This window comes from Panthera pardus, unplaced genomic scaffold, assembly GCF_024362965.1.
Source record: "Panthera pardus isolate Hobbes unplaced genomic scaffold, ASM2436296v1 HiC_scaffold_13, whole genome shotgun sequence".
Lineage (NCBI taxonomy): Eukaryota > Metazoa > Chordata > Mammalia > Carnivora > Felidae > Panthera > Panthera pardus.
The window spans coordinates 203,019,451-203,039,783 of record NW_026526688.1 but is presented as its reverse complement, the minus strand read 5'-3'; the positions used below and the strand labels follow the sequence as shown (position 1 = coordinate 203,039,783).

The window sequence follows — 20,333 nt, the reverse complement described above, 5'->3', positions numbered from 1 at the left end:
GGATAGAAAAGAAGTCTAAATATTTCTGGAAATTATATTTATTATGTAATTTATGTATTTGTGTGTATGTATCTCAGCAGACGGAATAAAGCATCTGCTAAAGTTGGACATGTGTTCATTACAAAAACTCTTAAGTAGGACTACCCAGGCACATCCTTAACATAGTAAAAGGTATTCATAAAGTACAACAAATGCCATACTTACAGTGAAACATTAAAAACTGCCCCTTGAGATTAAAAAAGAAAAAAGAAGAGAAGGATGCCCATCATCACAACTTCTGTTTGCGAAGACGTAAGAAGAAAAAAAAGGATAAGAATCAAGGAAGAAATGGGATTGTCATTCTCAAGTGGTACAGATGTGTTTGTACAAAGTCCAAAATGACCTATAGGTAAATCACTTGCATTAGTAAGAGAGTTTGCCCTGAAGCTAAATTCTGGGGAGCAAGGGATGAAATAGGGACTTTTCTTGGATAAAAGCAGAACTTTGGAGGGAAATTTTCCCAAGGTAGGTCTTTAGGCCTCATATATTTTTGAAATCATGCATGTGCTTATAAACAGAGATTATCAAACACCCAAGACCTGGGGAAAACAAACATCTAGAAATGAAAAATATAATTATTAAAATCAAGATCTTACACAATAAACAGCTTAGACACTGCTGAAGAGGGAATTCGTGAATTTGAAGAAATATCTCAGACATACCCCCCCGAATGCACCACAATTCAAGGAAAATAGAAAATATAAAAGAGGTTAAGAGACATGGAGGAGAGAGACTGAGTCTAACATATACATTTAACTGGACCCCCCCCCCCCCATTTGGAGAAGATGGGGACTATAGAAAAGCAGTATGTAAAGAGAAATGGTGCCTGGGGACTCTGAAGAGCTAATAAGAAATCCAAATCTACAAATTCAACAGTACAACATATACCATTAGGATAAACAAATAAAAATCCATTCCTCAACATAGCAAATGTAAAACCCAAAGACCATGGAGTGATATTTTCAGTGCTGGGAGAAAATTGTCAGTCTATAACTATGTTTCCCACAAACCTATTCTTTAACATAAAAGAAAAACTACAGGAACTTGCTACAAAAACATCTGCATAAAAAAAACATCCGGGGCACCTGGTTGGCTCAGTCGGTTGAGCATCCGGCTTCGGCTCAGGTCATGATCTCACAATTTGTGGATTCGAGCCCCGCGTCGAGCTCTGTGCTGACAGCTTAGAGCCTGGAGCCTGCAGCCTGCTTCGAATTCTGTTCCTCCCTCTCTCTCTGCTCCTCCCCCGCTCATGCGCTCGCGCTCTCTCTCTCTCTCTCTCTCTCTCTCTCTCTCTCTCCCTCTGCTTCAAAAATAAATAAAAGCATTAAAAAAAAAATCTAAGATTACACTTCAAGAAAAAAGATTGATCTTAGAAAGTCTGATTTGCAGAAAGGAGAGAGAAACAGCCTGATAAATGTCGGTAAATAAAATGCTTTCTCTGTAACAAGACAGTACTAATAGCCAGCGGACATTATGTCTGGAAGAACCACCGTATTGAACAGAAGCTTGTGAGTTAGTGTGAAGTAGAGCTGAGTATCCTCAGGTTCTTTTATCCTTCGGGTATTTAGCAGTTAAGTATTTCAATTTTTTTCTAACGTTTATTTTATTTTTGAGATACAGAGAGACAGAGCGTGAACGGGGGAGGGTCAGAGAGAGGGAGACACAGAATCCGAAGCAGGCTCCAGGCTCCGAGCTGTCGGCACAGAGCCCCACATGGGGCTCGAACTCGGGGTCCGCGAGATCGTGACCTGAGCCGAAGTCCGACGCTTACCAACTGAGCCCCCCAGGTGCCCCAACAGCTAAGGATTTAATCTTCAGACTCTAAGGTGAAGGTGATACAGTTTCACAAGCAGTCCTTAAAAGAATAGAAATAGGCTGTATAAATTGCTAATCTATAGAAGGGAAAAAAAAATCAAAACTCAGAAAAAACAAATGTAAAGAAGGTACAGTAAACAAATTTTAAAAACACGAGAGACACAAGTTCAGTTTTACCAGCAACCATTATAGATAAAAAGTTTGTCAGATTGTGTTAATAATTTTAAATACATATATACATACTTACACACGTGCACACACACACACATACACGTACCATTTGCAAGAACACACTGAACATACCTAAAACGATGAATAGAAAGGTGGAAATAAAGAGGGAAAAGGAAGCTACTGTACGGTTATGTTATTTATTTATTTATTTTATTTTTAAATTTAATGTTTATTCAGTTTCGAGAGACAGAGAGCAAGCAGAGGTTGGGCAGAGAGAGAGAGGGAGACACAGAATCTGAAGCAGGCTCCAGGCTCTCAGCTGTCAGCACAGGGCCTGACGTGGGGCTCAAACCCACGAGCTATGAGATCATGACCTGAGCTGAAGTCAGATGCCTGACTGACTGAACCACCCAGACGCCCCTGTATAGTTATGTTATTATCAGACAGAATGTTTTAATGTAAGGGACAGATGAAGGTTGCTGTACAGTAATAAAAGGTTCAGCGTGTGAGGAAGACATAGAAATTTTAAACTAAGTACTTAATGAAATAGTTTCAAAATACAAAAAGGAAAATTGTTTTGGGCTGCACGGAGAGTCAAATCCACTCTTCTTGTAGGACATCTCAGACTCTTTCTCTCTGTGGCTGCTCGCTTGAGCAGTGCAAGCACCCACAAGGATGTGGGGGATCAGCAGAGCTTGGCCAGCAAGCTGAGTCTAATGAGTACAGATGAAACTGTGTCCAGGAACCGGGGTCTGTGTTCTTACGCACACAGGGAACGTTCACAGAAGCAGAACACTTGCGGGGCCATGGGAAGCAGGGCTCAGAAGTTTCAGAGAATGAACATGCATAATTTGTGTTCTCTGCCCGTAACATGTTTAAGTAGGAAATGTGCAACAAGTAAAATTTTAAGTCCCTTAATATTTGGAAATCTGAAAGTATATACATGTAAAGAACTCATGGGTTAATAAATAAGAAACCACAGTAAGACATTTTAAATACACAGAGCTAAAAGATAGGGAAAACGCATATGAAAACCTGTAGGATGTGGAAAAAGTTTGCTCTTTCAGTGAAGCTCATTCAGTGAATGCTGCCAAGTGAGTTTTTAAAACTGAAAATAATGAGTTAGGGATTTCATTTGAGAAATTAGGGAAAGAACAACCAAATCCAAAGAAAGTAAAAGGAGACAATACATAAAAGAAAAATAGTGAAATAAAAAACAAATACAGAGAAGATCAACAAAGCCAAAATTTGACTCTACAAATATTAACTACATAAATGAACCTTTGAGAGACTGGTCAAGAAAAATGGGAAAAACAAAAAAAGACACAAAAGAATATAGTAATTAGATGGAAAGGAACCAGGATGTCCGTGATTATCAAAGTTGGACCATGGCTGTGTCCATTTCACTGCATTCGATTTTGTGTGGGTCTAAATCTTCCATAATAAAGAGGGTTTCTTTAATTTCATGAACATGTAAATGGGAAGGGTGGCATAATTAATAACTACAGGTGCTGCGGTAATTAAGATACAAGAGGACACTGGGAACAACTACATGATTAATTTTAAAACTTAGGTACGAAATCAACCCAATAAATAGCTTGAATGATCCAGTAACCATCAAAGAAATCAAAGCAGTTATAAGTCTTCCCAGTGAGAAAACTATATTCTGACGGTTTTGCAGAGAATTCTCCCAAAACCTCAAACAGATTATCCAAGCTTATACTGATTCTACCAGAGAATGGAACAGGACTCCCCACCTCATTTTATGAGAGAAGGAAGAATTTTATACCAAAATCTGCTAAAAAGCAATACAGAAAACATGAAAAATTACAGATCTCTTTCAGTCATGAATACTAGATGTAAAATCATCAAGAAAAAGTTCACATCAAGAAAAAGTTCAAATCCAACAGTATTTTAGGAAGCAATATACGACCAAACGGATGTACCCCAGGGATGAATTCAAGGAGTATTTAATATTAGGAAATCCACAAATGCGATTTGCTAAACTGATATATTAACGAAGAACCATATGATCATTCCATAGGTTCAGAAAAAACACTTGATAAAATCTTAGCACTCTGTTAATTAAAGAGGAGGAGGAGGAGGAGGAGGAGGAGGAGGAGGAGGAGGAGGAGAAGAGGAGGAGGAGGAGGAGGAAGAGGAAGAAGAAGGAGAAGGAGGAGAAGAAGGATAAACTAGCAATAGAAGGAAATATCCTTAACCTGAAAAGATTAACCAAAAGAAGAGAGAGAAAAGAAATTCACATGGAACGTTTTCTGAAATGGGAAACATGGAAGCACGTGCAAAACAGAGGTGCTCTGTTTCCACTTCTGTTCAACCTTAAATTATAATTCCTAGACAGCAGAATAAGAGAAGAAAAGAAATTAAAGGCTTAAGGAGTGGAAAGGAGGAAATAAAATTCCATTTTACAGATGATCTAAGGGTCTACAAAGGGGATTACAGAAGAATTTAGTAAGGATCAGTGTACAGAAGTTACATTTCTCTACAGCATCCATAATTTGAAAATGTAATTTAAATAAAGACAGCATCTATAATAGCACCAGAATCTGTGCAATGTCCATGAATAAACCTAACAAAAGTTGCACAGGACTTATGCATAGAAGACTTTGAAACGTGACTGAAGAACACTGAAGACCCAGATCCTATATTCATTGACAGGAAAAGTCCGTATCATAAAGCTGTCGTGTTTCCCAAAATTTATCTGTAGATTTTAAAACCCAAGAAGAATTTTACAAAATTTAGCGTTTTTAAAACATGTTAGGATGGATATATTGTGCTTGCAGTCACACAATGAAATGCTAGACAGCAGCGAAAAGGAGTGAACTAGAGCAGTCTGCAACGTGGATCTTACAAACTGAATAGTCAACAAAAGGCACAACACGAGAATGTATATAACACCCTGTTTATATAAAGTTCAATTTAGACACAACTGAAGTACATCTTTTTAATATACCCACCAGTCAGTCCAGCAGCTCCACTCCTGGCGGTCTGCCCAAGAGAAACAAGAGTGTATCCACACAAAGACGTACACATGAATGTTTCTAGAAGTTTTATTTGTAATAGCCAGAAACGGGCAACAACCCAGATATCCACAGCAGATGAACAGAATAAACCATGCTCTGTCCATCTGGTGGACGCCACTCAGCAATGAGAAGCATCCTCCTGATGAAACACCATAGATGAATCTGAGAAGCAGTGTACTTAGTGCACAGGAGTGCATCCTGTGAAGTTCCATCTACATGAGATTCCAGAAAATAAGGTTCATCTGTAGTGACAGACAACAGATCGCCGTTTGCCTAGGGCCAGGGAGCCAAGGAGATGACAGACAACAAAGGGACACAGGAACATTGGGGGTTTCCTGGAGATGTTCTGTCTGAATTGAGGGGAGAGTATATTGTTCGGGAATACTACACATAGATGTTAAGACTATAAAGAAAAGCAAGGAAATTATTGACATAAAAAGCCAGAATAGTGATTACTTGGAGCAGGGCGGGGCTCAGCTGTGGCTGAAGCAGGTGCTGGGTGGGGTTGCCTGGGTACTGGCAGCGTCCCAGGGCTTGATTCTCGTGATTCACAGTGTTTGCCTTATAATTTTTCTTTAGAGTGCACGTCTGTTTCATTTATTCTTCCTTATGTGTATTACATTTATAAGAGACAAAAACAAAACAAAAAAACTTATAAAGGATTGATAATGATGCTCATTTTCTTGCCCATTTTAAAGACTTAGAAAGTCATGATTATTAAAACATCATGATATTCGTGTAGAATGTCGTGGAGCCCAGAAATAGGCTATACAAACACAGAGCTTTGGTTTATAACAAATGAAGGTGTGTTCATAAATGGGGCTGTGACATTTAAATTTGAATACTTAGCTCACACCATACTCAAAGGTCAGCTTTAGATGAGTTGAGATTCTAAATGTCAAAAGCAAGCCTTTTAATTTGGAATATAGGTGAATATCTTTTTGACCTCAGAGTAGGGAAAGATTTCTTAGAAACAACAACCATAGGGGCGCCTGGGTGGCACTCGGTCAGTTGAGCGTCCGACTTCGGCTCAGGTCATGATCTCGCGGTCTGTGAGTTCGAGCCCCGCGTCAGGCTCTGTGCGGACAACTTGGAGCCTGGAGCCTGCTTCAGATTCTGTGTCTCCCTCTCTCTCTGCCCCGTCCCTGCTCATGCTCTGTCTGTCTCTCAAAAATAAATGCTTAAAAAAAAAAAAAACTCAAAAAAAAAAAAAAGAACCATAAGACAAAAGATTGATAAATTAAACAACATTAAAATCAACAGTTTTTTTTAAGAAAGTGAAGAAATAGTATTTGTAGCACATCACAAAGGATTAGTATCAAAATATAAAAAAGAAACATTATAAAACAGAAAAAGACAAACATGTTGACAAACGGGCAAACAAAATGATCGGCGGTACAGAAAAGTGACCAGTAAACCGGCGAGGTCTTTAGCCTGAGCGGGAGCTGGGCGCGGAGGAGCAGCGGCTCTGCCCACCGCTTCCGGGAGCGCAGAGGGGCTCCAGCGACTGTGGGAAAGGGTTTGGCGGAATCGGGTAGAGTGGAAGTGGTACGTTTCACGGAGCCCCACTGCCTGCCCCACATGGGTGCGCATGTGCTCAGCCCAGGCCGAACCATGTGAGCACGGTGTCCACTTGTCTGTTCCCCGTGGTCTGCTCTTACGGCCTTGAAAATAACAAAGTGTGGCTTCGTGGAGGAATTGCACAACATAATGTTGAAAGAAAGCAGTAAGAAAAAAATAATAGACAGTATGGTTCTGTTTCTGGAAGTCCATGAATCAGCACACGAAATACTGCTGCGGAACCATGAGACCTGGGGCTGATTATCACCTGTGGCAGGGCTGCCTCCTGGGAGAGGATAGCAAGGTGCTGTCGGGCTGGTGGTGTTGGGCTTCTCCACCTGGGCTGGGGGTGTGGTCACCCAGGCTTTCGTGTCATGGTTACCCGTGCACACGTGTTCTGTACGTGTGACACAGTCCACTGCTGACAGCACGGAGGCCCGATGGGGAGGTGGTATCAGAGCATAAGGTGCAGGGGAGCCGGGTGTGTGGAGAGGGCTCGGCAGAGCCAGGGGACTCTGGGCCTGGGGGCCCCAAGGAGCAGCTTGGGCTGTGTGTCCTGTGCCCTGAGAGCCCGTCAGAGGCCTTGCTTCCGTTGGGTTGGAGCTCTTTGTGGAGTGGCTTGCAGCGGGGCCGTGCGTGACCCTTGTAAGCGTCCAAGTCGCTGCTCATGGAGACGTGTGGGGCACACATGTGCCAGGGGGAGCCGCTGGGAGCGGCTGCGGGAGAAGGGAGATAGTAGAAGCAGAAGGGAGAGCTTCCGGAAGGTGCAGAAGGTAACATTGCCGGACTCGGGGTTTGACCAGCTTGGCCGGGGAAAGAGAAGTGAGGTTCAGGGCGGGGTGGGGGGGTACGACCCTTCTACCTGGACACAGACTGCCGGGCGAGCTGCACAAGAAATTGAGGTTGGTCGGTTTAACCACTGTGTAAACCAACACACTTCCACTTCAGTGGTGAGACAGCAGTAACCATTTTCAGGCTTAATTCAAATTTCTGCTACCCAGATGAGAGCTGGAAAGGTGAAAACTTCAGAAATTATGCCAAGTAAAGGCTTTTGAAAGAAAATGTTCTTCATTTAATACAGAATCGGCCACTGTCGCCTGGGAAGCAGGTGGCAAAGTGTGGTCTTTTCCAAGCCCTGTTTGGCATGCAGCGTGTGACCCAGAGCTGGAGCCCGGGGCCGGAGGCTGGCGCCTAAGGCCGCAGGCGCTCCTCTGCGCCCGCTGCGGCCCTGAGTGCTGGGTGGGCAGTGCAGGCAGCAGTGGGGCCGAGTCTGGCCATGAAAAGTCCCATTCCTCCCACATCGCGCTTCCCCGTGTGTTCGTGGATAAGTGAGGACGGGGGGATCTCTGTGACTTAGCAGGTGACAGAGGCAGGGTGGTGGCCGTTGGCAGAGCCGGCTTCACTGACTCAGGCTCATCAGAAACTTTCCTTGGGCAGCAGCTTCCCTGGGGGACAAGTTGGAGAAGAAGGACAGGGGAAACCGGAGGACACTGAGGGCGCTGGCCAGTGTCCTGAAGTGGGGGACTCCCTCCCGAGGGCCCTTCCCTACTCTGACCCCTCTCCCCACACTCCCCCTCTCCGGAGGACGCTAGGCTTTGCCAACCACAGCGAGAACGTGGGCCGTTTCCTTCCGTGACCGTTTGGCTCTTTGTCCCCACAGATTCTGTTTGGATTCGGCTAGACAGACCCGACAAAGACTGTCCATCAACTGGTCCAATTTTAGCTTGAAAAAGGCCACTTTTGCCGCCCACTGAATGAGGACCGCCTGGAGAGGGACGCGCAGGAGGTGGGCCAGGCCTCGGAGCTGCCGTGCTTGCCCGGGGCTGTGCCGGGTGGGCCACCGCACCCGAGACCACCCCCAGACCGAGAACTCGCTGCTCGGCCCGCGTTGGTAGCTCGTGTGCGTGTAGTCTGTGAGCGAGGCTTCGACCACAGCGCTGCGCTGTCGGATTGGAACAGTGGCTCCCGCCAGTTTCCCACCACGCGGCCTCAGAGCCTGGGCCGTGACCAGAGACGCGTTCCGTCATCCACGTGGCTCGTTGCCTCTGCATCTCGCCCTGTCCTGTCATCTGTCCCCGCCGGGGCACTGCCGTCACTCAGCTCTCGTGTGCCCTGCATCCCACCCGAGGCGGGCTGGGCGGGCAGGCGCTCTTCCGTTCTCCTCCACAATCTACTGTTTAAGAGTGTACACGTTGCGCTGTTTGTGTCTGATCCCCCTGACTTGTAGCCAGCTTGTGTAAGATCCCTTGCAGAATGAGAAAGTTCAAAAACAAAACCCCACCCAGTACTCACACCATCAAGTCTGTTAGAGAGTGTACGACTGTATTAACACGGAGGCCTGCCTGGCTACTTTTTTAACATATTGTTAAGTAATATTAAAATCATGTCTTTCTTTTTGAAAGATGGAATACATTAGTACAGCAGAAGACCTCGTCTGGTTGCTTTCTGCTGGGGCCCAGAGGGCGGCGGGGGTGGGGGCAGGGTGTGGGGCAAGCGGGTGGACCTCCCCACCCCCCGTCCTCCCTGCAGTGGTGTATCTGGGCCCTTCCGTGTGCCCAGGACAGAGCCCAGCCGGGTGACTCTGAGGGTCTGGTGTGAGAGCAGTGGGGGCACCAAGAAGCAGCAGTGGGGTGCAGGCTGCAGAGGGGACACCGCATTCTAGTCTGCGGGGCAGGGGAGGCACAGCAGGGTTGCGGGGGGGGGGGACCGGTGGGCTGGGACCGCACACGGCCTAACGGGCACGTGCCCATCCGGCTTTCAGGGAGTAAACTGAAACGTCACAAGCGTTAAATTGGGTATGCATAAGGAACAACATGAGCAGGATTTCGGATGGAAAGGGGAATTCTGCCTTGGTTCCTTTCTCCTGAGATCTCTGCAGGCAGTTTGTGGGAGTCTCCGGTGGAGCCGCCATCCTGTTCCCACCCACTTCCCGGAGCACCCCGGAGCCCCACTGCTCCCCACTCTTGGTAAACCTGCGTGTGTGGCCCGTCCCTAAATGAAGGGGGGGCAATGAGGGCCCCATTTCTGTGTGGAGACGGGGAGGGGGAGGCAGCCTCTGGAGATACTCTGACGGCTCCATCCACAGGACTTCTGGACTGACGGCCTGCAGGTGGGACAGAGCAGAGGCAAGAGGGACTCCTGGGCGGGACGGGGTCAAGTCGGGGGTGCTCATCAGAAGCCCAGGTGAGATGTCTGGCGCTGGGGATCGCTGCTCGTGGGCAGAAGGCCCCCCAGGAACAAGTGTGGACAGGTCGGGCGGGGGGCTGTCCGCAGATCCAGTATCACAGGTGGCGGGAGCGTGGCACGGCAGGGCTGCCGTGGCCGAGGTGAGGTCCAAGAACTGGCCCTGGGCTCCCACCACAACCCCGTGGGAGCTGGTTTGCGGGAAGACAGGGTGGGAAGAGCAGCTCCTGGGACTAGGAGACGGGGTGGCAGCAAGACGAGCAGGGGGACAAAAAGCTGGCTGGCTTGTTCTGCTTTTGTTTTTCTAGGTGGGAGGAAGGACAGCATATCTCTGCTCCTGGGATGACCCAGCAGATCGAGGAGCAGGCTGGGTGGTGACCACAGGAGCCATGTCCTCAAAAGGCCCTGATGTGCCTCCAGGACTTCCAGGCCCAGGCCTCGTCCCTTCCCGGTGAGCGTGAGGGTAGCCGGGCTGGCTGGGCAAATGCTGGGGAGGGTCCCGGGGAGCCTGCAAACCCGGACCCTGCCATCTGGGGAACCTGCCCGCCCAGGCCCACCCCTGAGACCCTGCCCGTGCCCCACCCCATCCTGCTCATGAGTTGGAAGCAGTCCCACCTGTGGGCCGCAGCTTTCACCTGTCCTGGGGGCCACAGTGGCCGAAGGGTCCTACCTGTGACATGAGCAGGGCCTTGTCGGGGCCAGGAGTGGTGAGGGGGACCCCTGGGCACCCCGACACAGTGTCCGCACACACCCATGTCTCCACCTAAGTTGGCCCCACCTGCCCCCCTGCCACACCCCTGCCCCCCTCACACACGGGCCAGCCACCTAGGCCTTCTTCCGGCCGGCCTTTCTGCTTGAAATCGGGAGAATGCCCTTCCCACGTTCCACACAAGGCCCAACCCTTTCGCTCCTTTGGGTCTTTCCCTGAGTGGGGGTTGGGGGGGGTGTCTCTTTACCGTTCCCAGTTCTCAGGAACAGAACACTGAGGATGGATTTCGGGCCTGGGAGGCCCAGGACAGTCCAGGGGTAGGAAAAGGTGGAGGGTCGAGGCTGGCAGGGCTTCCTTAGTTCAGCCCCTCCCACACAGGTGGAGGCAGGCCCAGGCCAAGACACTGGATACTGTGCCCCCCAGTGCAAGGCTGCATCGTCCTGCCCAGGCATTGCATTTACTGGTGGGGAAACCAAGGCCCAAGGTGTGCCTGCGCGACATCTGGCCCCAGTGCTACTGTCTTCACAGGGGCCTCGGCCCGAGGGTCAGATTGCATTGGAGTGTCCCCTCCTTTACACAATAAATGATCACGAGATGAAATAAAATAACAGTAGCTAGAAAAGAAACAGTGAAAATGCCCTTTCGTTGAACTTTGTCTACATAGTCAGGCCATTAAAAAAAAATATTATCAAAATGAGCATTATGGTACCAAAAAGGATTAACATTTCTTCATTTCACTAATATATTTTTTTAAAGAAGATAAAACTTACCTCACAGGTCACACTGTGTCGCGGTTTTAAACACAAATAAAACCTCTCGGTCACACACGCAATGACAATTGAAGTCCTGGTTCTTTGTCTTCACAATGACAGCCAATCACTGTCTGTCTTGGATCCACTACTAAACCGGAAGAGTAACTGGGGCGGGGCGGGGTGGGGAGTGGGGGGAGGAATGGGAACGAACGGCACAGAGAAAATTCAAGCGGTTCTGGACTGTTACGAACTTACTCCTGAAACTGTGTGTCCCTGGGAGCCCTCCAGATTGTCTGCCACAGAGAAGACAGCATAGGACAAGAGGAAGAGTCATAAACGTGTGCCAGTGGCACACCCAGGAAGGAACAAATGCCAGGGAAACTGTCCCCATGCCACACGATCATAAAACCGAGGAAGTTTAAACCACGGTTTTGGATGTTGGACTAGAAGCACATGGCAATGTCCTGAGCCGAGGGGACAAAACAGGGTAAGCCCCCTGAGTGCCCGCTTCCTGCCTGGAGGCAGCTTCCAGGACTAGCCCTGGGCAGGCCCATGGCCACACCCCAGCAGGCCTGCTGAGTAGAGTAAGCCAAGACTGGCATGTGGGGAGGCCCAGGCGGCTGGAATTTGTGGGGCAGGGTTCTGAACAGGAGGGGCTGCATCTAAGGAGCTCGGGGGGGGGGGGGGGGGCTTCAGAGTCCCCTGCAATCTACTGATCTTGCAGGTGTGGCTTAAACTTCCAGGAACCCAAGGGAAAATCACCAGAAAGCAGTACATTTGGCTGCAATAGTGTTTCTACCAGCCAGGGTGCAAAGACCTTGAAATACTCGGATATAGACATCGGTGTAGGGTCAGAAGGCTATGATCTTAGCAGTGGGGTTAAATTAGCCCTAGAGTAAAAGCAAAAGCTAAAGCTAAAGGCAAGCCTCGGAAGGCTCAAACTGATCCCAAGTATCTTAACTGGCTGCCTCAACAAAGTCCAACCTAAAGGAATACAAAAATATCCCACACTAAATGAAAGTCTAAGTGAAGTTCTAAAGAAAAAATAAAATATCTGCAATGAAAAATACTCTGGGTAGAATCAACAGATCAGAAACTTCGGAAAAAATACCCATGAACTTGATGCCTGGGGAACACAAACTACCAGAAAGAAGCACAAAAGAGAATGGAAAACAGTAGCCGGTGGGACAGTGTCAAGCATTCCAACATACATGTAACTGGAATCCTGGAAAAATGAGGAACAACCATGACAAAATACTAATTCAAAATGAACCTGTCACAAGTTTGCTGGAATTACGGATGAGGCTGTTGAGTCTGTAGGTCAGTTTGGGACGAAGTGACATCTTGAGACCATGGAGTTCCCAGTCTGCGTTTATGTGTTCTTGAGTTCGGCAGTGTTTTGTAGCTTTTATTGTAGAGATTTTGCACACTTCTGATGAATTTTTCCTAAGCACTTTGTTTTTGATGTCATCACAAATGGAGTTATGCTTTAGTTTCCTGGGGCTCCCATAATGCAGTGCCACAAACTGGGTGGCTTATAACAGAAACTTCTCCTCTCACAGTCCTGGAGGATATAAACCCAAAATGTGGGTATCGGCAGGATTGGTTCCTTCCAGAGGTTGGAAGAACCGCCTGTTCCGTGCCTCCCTCCTAGCTCCTGGTGGTCACTGGCAATCCTTGGCTTACAGAGGCATCACCCCCAGTCTCTTGTCTGTCTTCATGTGGCCTCCTCCCTGCATCTCTGTGTTCGTCTCTTTAAGATTTTAAGCAATTGCGGGGCACCTGGATTGCTCAGTTGGTTAAGTGCCTGACTTTGGCTCAGGTCATGATCTCATGGTTCGTGAGTTCGAGCCCCATGTCGGGCTCTGTGCTGACAGCCTGGAGCCTGCCTCCGATTTTGTGTCCCCCTCTCTCTCTGCTCCTCCCCCACTCGCACTTGGTGTCTCTCTCTCTCTCTCTCTCTCGTTCTCTCTCTCAAAAATGAATAAACATTAAAATTTTTTTTCCCAAATAATCTCTACACCCAACATGGGACTCAAACTCACAACCCTAAGATCAAGAGCCACACACTCCACCAACTGAGCCAGCCAGTGTCGCACGTCTCTTCTGTCCCTACAAAGACATGAGTCATTGGGTTTAGGGCCCACCCTCATCCAGCACATTATCTCATATTACATGTGCAAAGACCCTATTTCCCAGTGAGGTCACATTCACAGGTTCTGGGGGTTAGTTAGGACTTAACATCTTGTTGGTCACTGTATCTTTCGGGGAGTTTTAAATTTGCCTTTCTTGGGGTGCCTGGGTGGCTCAGTTGGTTCAGTGTGTGACTTTGGCTCAGGTCATGATGTCACAGTTCATAGGTTTGAGCCCCACACCGGGCTCTGTGCCGACAGCTCAGAGCCTGGAGCCTCCTTCAGATTCTGTGTCTCCCTCTCTCTCTGCCCCTTCCCCACTTGCATGTTCTCTCCCAAAAATAAACATTAAGTTTGCTTTTCTACTTGTTGTAAACATACAGGAGTATGGTAGATTTTTCATATATCGAACTTTATATCTTGAGGTTGTCAAATAATTGACATAAATTCTAAACTTTAAGAACACCTAGAATTTTATGTGTGTGTGTGTGTGCATGTACTCCTTTATGTGTATCATATATACATACAATCTGTCATCTGCAAATAGGGACGGTTTTATTTACTCTTCCCCCAACTTTTTTGTTCTTTATTCCCTTTATTACTGCGCTGGGTAGAACCTCCTGTACAATGTTGAATTACAGTGGTTAAGAGTGAACAACCTTGTCTTGATACAAACCTCAGCAGGGACAGCATTTAATACTATATCATCAAATATAATGTTAGCTGTAAGTTTTTGGACATACACCTTTTTCAGATTGAGGAAATGCCTTCTTTTTCTAGTTTGCTGAGTGTTTTTTTTATCATGAGTGGGTATTAAATTTTGTCATATACTTTTTCGGCTTCTATTGAGATCATGTGTTTTTTTCTGTTATTCTGTGAATAACATTTAATGCTTTTTTGAATAACCAATCTTGTATCCATAATTAAAATTCTACTTGGCTATGATTTATTATCCTTTTTATATTGAATTCAATTTATTAATTTTTTTAGGACTTTTGCCTCTATGTTCATGAGAGAGATTTGTCTTGTAATTTCTTGCTTTGCTTAGGTTTGGGGGTCATAAAAATGAGTTGGAGAACATTCCTTCTATTTGCTGAATGTATGTAAGATTGGTATATCTTTCTCAGATGTCTGGGAGAATTCACCAGTCAAGTTATCTGGGCCTGTAATTTTCTTTGTGAAAATATCTTTTTTTCTTTTTTCATTTTTAAAATTTTTTTCTTTGGAGAGAGAGAGATTGGGTTCACGCAAGCTAGGGAGAGAGGCAGAGGGAGAGAGAATCTCAAGCAGGCTCCATGCTGAGCAGCCCTGACGTGGGGCTCCATCCCACGACCCTGGCAACATGACCTGAGCCAAAATCAAAAGTTGGATGCTCAACCAACTGAGCCACCCAGGCATGCACCCCCCTTTTTTGCGTGAAAATACTTTTAATTATAGATTCAATTTACTTAATACCTACAGAACAGCTACTCAGGTTTTGTTTCTTCTTGTATCAGTTGCATTAAATTGTGTTTTTCAAGGAGTTTATCTGTCTCATCGAAGTTGTCGGATTTATTAGCATAGAGCGTTCATAGTACTCCTTTTAGAGATCTATACTGATGTCCCTCTGTTCTTTCCTGATTATCAACAATTTGTTTTTTCTGCATTAGTCATGTTAGTGGTTTATCCATGTTATTGGCATTTAAAAGAACTCTTCATTTTGTTGGTTTTTCTGTTTTCTGTTTCATTGATCTCTGCTCTCATATTCTTTCCTTCCCTTTTCTTTGGATTTAATTTGCAGCTCTTCTCTTAGCTCTTGAGAGGGGCATGTAGATTGCTGAATTTTAACCCCATTTTCACTCATTTCAGAGTATTTTCTAATTTCCATTGTGTCTTTTCCTTTGTCCACAGATCACTTAGAAGTGTGTTGGGAATTTGATATTTATCTGTTACTGAGTTGTAGTTTAACCTCACCATGGTCAGAGAACATAAATTCAATGATTCAATTGTTTGGAATATATTGTGACTTGATTTATGCCCCACAAATTTGTCTCTGTTGGTAAGTGTTCCATGTACACCTGAAAAGAATTCTAGTTGGCTTTTGTTGGGCCTAATGTTCCACATAAGTAAATGACACCAGGTTTGTTAATTATTTTGGTTAAACCTTGTGTATCCTTGCTGATTTTTTTTTTCCTGCTTCTCTCAGTTATTTAGAGGTGTGTTAAAATCTCCAGCTATGATTGTGCATTTATCCAGCCCTCCTTTTGTTTATATATGTTGAAGCTATGTTATTAACTGTATACAAATTTAGGAATGTTATATATTCCTGATAAATTTAGCCGTTTGTCATTATACAGTGTTCTACTTCTGCTAACACTTTTTGTCTTAAATTCCATCTGATAATCATGTAACCACTCTCATTTTCTTGGTTAGTGTAGGCATGGTGTGTATTTTCTATCTTCACCCTGTGTTCTTATATTTAAAGTACGTCTTTGCTGGGGCGCCCGGGTGGCTCAGTTGGTTGAGAGACTGACTTTGGCTCAGGTCATGATATCATGGTTTTTGAGTTCGAGCCCCACGTCGGGCTCTGTGCTGACAGCTCAGAGCCTGGAGCCTGCTTCGGATTCTGTGTCTCTCTCTCTCTCTCTGCCCCTCCCTCACTCATGCTCTGTCTCAGAAATAAATAAACATTAATTTTTTTTTTTTTTAATGAAGTACATCTTTGCTAATGGGCATGTAGGTGAGACCTTGTCATTCTCATGCAGTGTGACAATCATTCTTTCAGTGATCCATTTATAATGTAATTATTGATACAGTTGGGTTTCAGTCTGCCATCTTGCCATCTGTGTTGTCTCATCTCTTCCTTATTCCTTTAGTTCTCCTAGCTGGTCTTGGATTAGTAACATTTTCTGCTCTGTTCACTTTTTAAATATTTTTATTACTATGTTAGTGGTTACTCTAGAGATTATGCTTTCTTATTGCATTACAGTCCACCTTACATCAATGCAAAAACTTCTGTGTAATAAGTTCATTAAATACTCTCCCCCACCTAGGAAGCTCTTTTGGTCATATGCTTGCATGTTTTAAAGGCCTCCAAACATCGTTGTTTAAAAAGTAATTCCTATCTGCCCGCGCCCAGGTTCTTCATTCCTTTCTATATTTTTATCTGGAATAATTTCTGTAGTACAGATTTCTTGTGGTGCAATTGGATATAAATTTTGTTACCTTGTATTTGTCTGAAAAATACCTTCATTCTGCCTTTATTTTTCCTTTGCCTAGTATTTTCTTTCTTTTTAAGTAATCTCTACACCTAATGTGGGGCTCAAACAGCTCCAAAATCAACAGTCGTATGCTCTACCAACTGAGCCAGCTAGACACCCGGTCTAGTATTTTCTATTGCATATTGTCCTTGTGATTAATACAGTATAATGTCCTAGACTCTGTTGCCTGTATCTCATTCCAGGTGACAGCTGATTTACTGGTTGATTACCTGAAACTCTTACGCCTTTTTAGAGCAAAGGCTATTTCCATTTTGTCCTAGGATGTCAACTTTACTCCTGATGCAGGGCCCTTACAGGGTTTCAGAGGAAAACCCAAAGTATTTACCTTTGAAGCTTGAGGGACCCAAATTCAAAACTGTCCCCCTGTAATATTCAGCCACTGGAATGTCTGCTCAGCTCTTTCTGCTTTCCATCTGCTGTTCTCACCCCAGAATCCTTCGGTTCTTGCTCAATGCATGGAAAATTGGGGGGTCAGCCAAGGATTTGAGGGTTTCCCCTTGTGTGGCTCCCTTCTCTCTGGGGTGTCCCCATCCTCTGTTTCCAGTATTCAGGTGTCCACAAGCTCTTCCAGTTCCTGAGGTCAGGGAGATTGAGGCTTTCTGCTACAGTCTGCCCACCCCATGCCACATAGGCTGGGTCTCTTCCAGCGGGGCCCCAGAGGAAGTGACACCTGAACTCTGACTTGAGGAGGACTTAGCCAGATGGAAGGATGAATTCCAGGAAGAAGTACAGACTGTGCTATTGAGAACATGGGTGCAGATGCCAGCTTTGTCCCTCAGGCACTGTGTGACTTTGGGCAAGTGACTTAGCCCTTCTGTGCCTCCTTTTCCTTGTTTGTGTTGAGGATGATCATAACACTTACCTCCTGGGATTGCTATGAGGGTTCAGGGAGTGAACCCTGGCAAGCACTTGGCACGGCACCTCAGCCTCCCCTCCCGCCTTCTCTTTCGGGTCACTGATCACACCTTGCTCTGTGTGGCTCTCGTGTGCTCTCAGCAGGTACCTGCACCCTCTCACCGCATTCCCAGCCCTTGGCTACACATCCTGGGCTGGGGTGGAAACAGACCGAAGGCAAAGCGGGGCTGGCGCCAGGTCACGTGGTCCCTGACAGGCAGGTGGCAAACACAGGAGCGCTTCTCCTCCTCAGCCAGTCTGACTGAAAATACTGCAGCCCCCGGGACACATTCTCAAGAGCAGTCACCATAGCAAGTGTATTTATTATAAAAATAAGTAAATGTAAAATGTCTTTTGACTTTGAGATAGGTGGCAAATGCTATTGCAGTGCATTTCAGTGAGGACACGTGTCTCTGCGGTGGCCGAGAATAGTCCTCGTGTGCAATGTGTTGCCACAGGGCTCAGTCTACAAACCTGGTCCCGACTCAGCAGAACCGGGGGCCCACACACGTGGTCCCTGCAGGCAGCCACCTCTTCCCAGCGAGCTGCAGCGGCCCAGGCGCAGGCTGACTGGGGCTGTCGTGTTGCCTGTGAGCGTTCGTGCGCCCCCTGCTCCTGGTCTTGACCCGACAGCCGGCCGGCGGGGGGGGGGCAGGGAGGGGCGCACTCCATACCAGAAGCCAAGCCAGGCCCTCCCAGAGGCAGACGCCCCACGAGAAGTTCCCTCCAACTTGGTCTGTTCCACCACCCAAGGATGACCAAGGTGAAGGATCAGAAACCCCCTCAATCTGTGCTGGGTCCTGGGTCTCAGGGGATCTCGCCCCCGCCCAGGGCCGAGTCCCCTCAGAAGCCACAGGGTCACAGGTAGCTCCAGCCTCAGGGCCTCACTGGCAGCACTCAGCCACGTGCCTGAAGAGCTCCTCGCCTTGCTCGTCATCGAAGTGCTGCAGGCAGTGAGGGCACTGAAGCTCCCCCTGCCCTCTCCGGGTCGTTGCTCCAGGACACCTGCCCTCTGCGGAGAAGTCCGGCCCCTGAGATCCAGTCCCGGCCCTCCGGCCACTGGGTGCCACAAGCTCCAAGACACTGGTCTCTAAGTACTTGGGGGTTTTGCTCCCCGTGTGCGTCCGGCAGGAGCCCCGCTCTCGGCAGTCCTGGAAAGAAGGCAAGTATCCGTTCACATGGGCCGCACTGCAGGCCACAAAGCCAGGTGTCGGGTTCTAGCACTCGAGAAATTTCTCCCGTCCCTGAATGGGACTTGCAGCCCCTCCCCACCTCCTGGAGTAGCCCAGAGCCCAAACACGGTGGGGCCCAGTCGCAGACGCTCCTGCACAAGTTCAGATGGGGCCCGCTCCCTGCCCATCAGCCCCATACGCCTCTGTGGAGAGACAGAGGTGGAGCCAGGGTGGGGGTCCCTCCTAGCTCGTCCCGGCGCACGCCCTCCAGACATCAGTCACGAAGCACCGTGGCCTGCATGCTCCTCAGCCTGGTGCTTCTGAAACTTCACATCTGAACTTGGGCTTTCCTCTGTGGGCCTGGGGCTTATTGCCCGCCCCTTCTGCACTCCTGCCCTGGCTCCTCAGCAACGGCAAGTGTTCCCCCACATTCGAGGGGCCACAGCTGAAAAGGATGCAGAGGCCACGTAATGCAAACGCCCTGTCCCCCAACAGACTTGAAGTGGGTCCTGATCATCCCTGTTGGCCCAGAGTCACTGACAGGCTGCCTAGAACCACACCTTTAATGACCTTTCAATTCAAGAGCACGTGCTTCCTCAAGTTCGAGGCAGCCAGCAACCCACAGGTGAAACCCGATCACAGAAGACCGCCCCTGCCTGGGCCCATAGTGGAGCGTCCTCAGCCAGAGCCTCGAGTCCCAGGGCCTCAGGAGAACCCAGAATCTGTGATGGGAGCTGCTAAGGCCGCTGGGGACGATGAGGTCCTCCCGCACCTCCTTGTTAGCCTGTGGCCTCGGGGGGAAACAGGCCGCGGGCACGGTCCCCACCCACTTCACCCGCCAGTAGGAACAGCTGCCTCTGTCCAGGCCTGGTGCTCTGGACCGAGTCCAAGAGGGTGAAAGAGAGGGTATCCCCCGTGACTCCCTGCACCTCATGCAGGGTGGGAGCAGAAGCCACCGACGAACCCCAGCAGCATAGTACAGGCAGCACCCAACCAGATGGGGCAGCCCCGAGGTCAGCTCAGCATCCCTGCTCAGCCTGGTACGTCAATCCCCAGAGGTGCCACTACCGTCCAGTCCAAACGTTCTTGGAGGGGCCCAGTAGGTACTGGCTGAGGGGCTAAAGAAACCAAACTCTCCCAGGGTCTCCGCAGAGCACGGAGAGGGTCCAGGGCAGAGGGGAAGAGGCATGTGGGCGCCATGGGTCCTGCACCGAGAAACTTAACCAATTCTGACTCACGCCAGGCCTCCCTAGTTGGGGTGGAGGCCTACTGGCCTGCAAGGCCCATCTCCATGCACACGGGCCGTGGGCCCAGGGACGTTACTAGACACCCGGGAATGGAGTAACCAAGTACCTGTGCCTCATCGCGAGGAGGGGACACGTATGAAGGAAGCTCCTAGCAGGAAGCCTGGGGCCCAGGACGTGCTCACCGGGTGCATGACCACGAGCATGGAAGGCAGGACAGGCCCTGTGGACTGTCACACAGTGTGACTAGGAGCTCTTCCACCCCCATGCCCCAGGGGCCGGGCAAGGCGGCTCTGACCTAAGCAGGGCAATCGGGGTCTCAGGCCGATGCTTGAAATTCGCGGAAAGGAAAATGAGA

General features: G+C 47.8%; 2 protein-coding genes and 1 long non-coding RNA gene across 11 annotated transcripts in view; 2 read left to right on the top strand and 1 right to left on the bottom strand.

The window, feature by feature from the left end:
• FAM193A (family with sequence similarity 193 member A) overlaps window positions 1–9,662 on the top strand; it is a 163,413-nt gene extending 153,751 nt beyond the window's left edge. For 5 of the 6 annotated variants that reach the window (XM_053901767.1, XM_053901765.1, XM_053901763.1 and 2 more), the window contains exon 21: window positions 8,290–9,055. In XM_053901767.1, coding sequence (XP_053757742.1) covers window positions 8,290–8,383 — 94 coding nt within the window. In that variant the 3' untranslated portion in view covers window positions 8,384–9,055. Of the gene's footprint in view, window positions 1–8,289; window positions 9,056–9,507 lie in introns of those variants that run through there. The other variant, XM_053901764.1, reaches the window with a different exon arrangement.
• Window positions 9,663–9,766: 104 nt separating this feature from the next.
• Window positions 9,767–11,364, top strand: LOC128776688 (uncharacterized). Its single transcript, XR_008421882.1, has 2 exons — window positions 9,767–9,812; window positions 10,121–11,364. It is a non-coding gene; the product is annotated as an uncharacterized LOC128776688 (long non-coding RNA).
• A 6,498-nt stretch (window positions 11,365–17,862) lies between these two features.
• Window positions 17,863–20,333, bottom strand: part of TNIP2 (TNFAIP3 interacting protein 2) — a 33,911-nt gene continuing 31,440 nt past the window's right edge. For 3 of the 4 annotated variants that reach the window (XM_019453867.2, XM_019453870.2, XM_019453869.2), the window contains exon 6: window positions 17,863–18,710. In XM_019453867.2, coding sequence (XP_019309412.2) covers window positions 18,444–18,710 — 267 coding nt within the window. In that variant the 3' untranslated portion in view covers window positions 17,863–18,443. The remainder of the gene's footprint in view (window positions 18,711–20,333) is intronic. The other variant, XM_019453868.2, reaches the window with a different exon arrangement.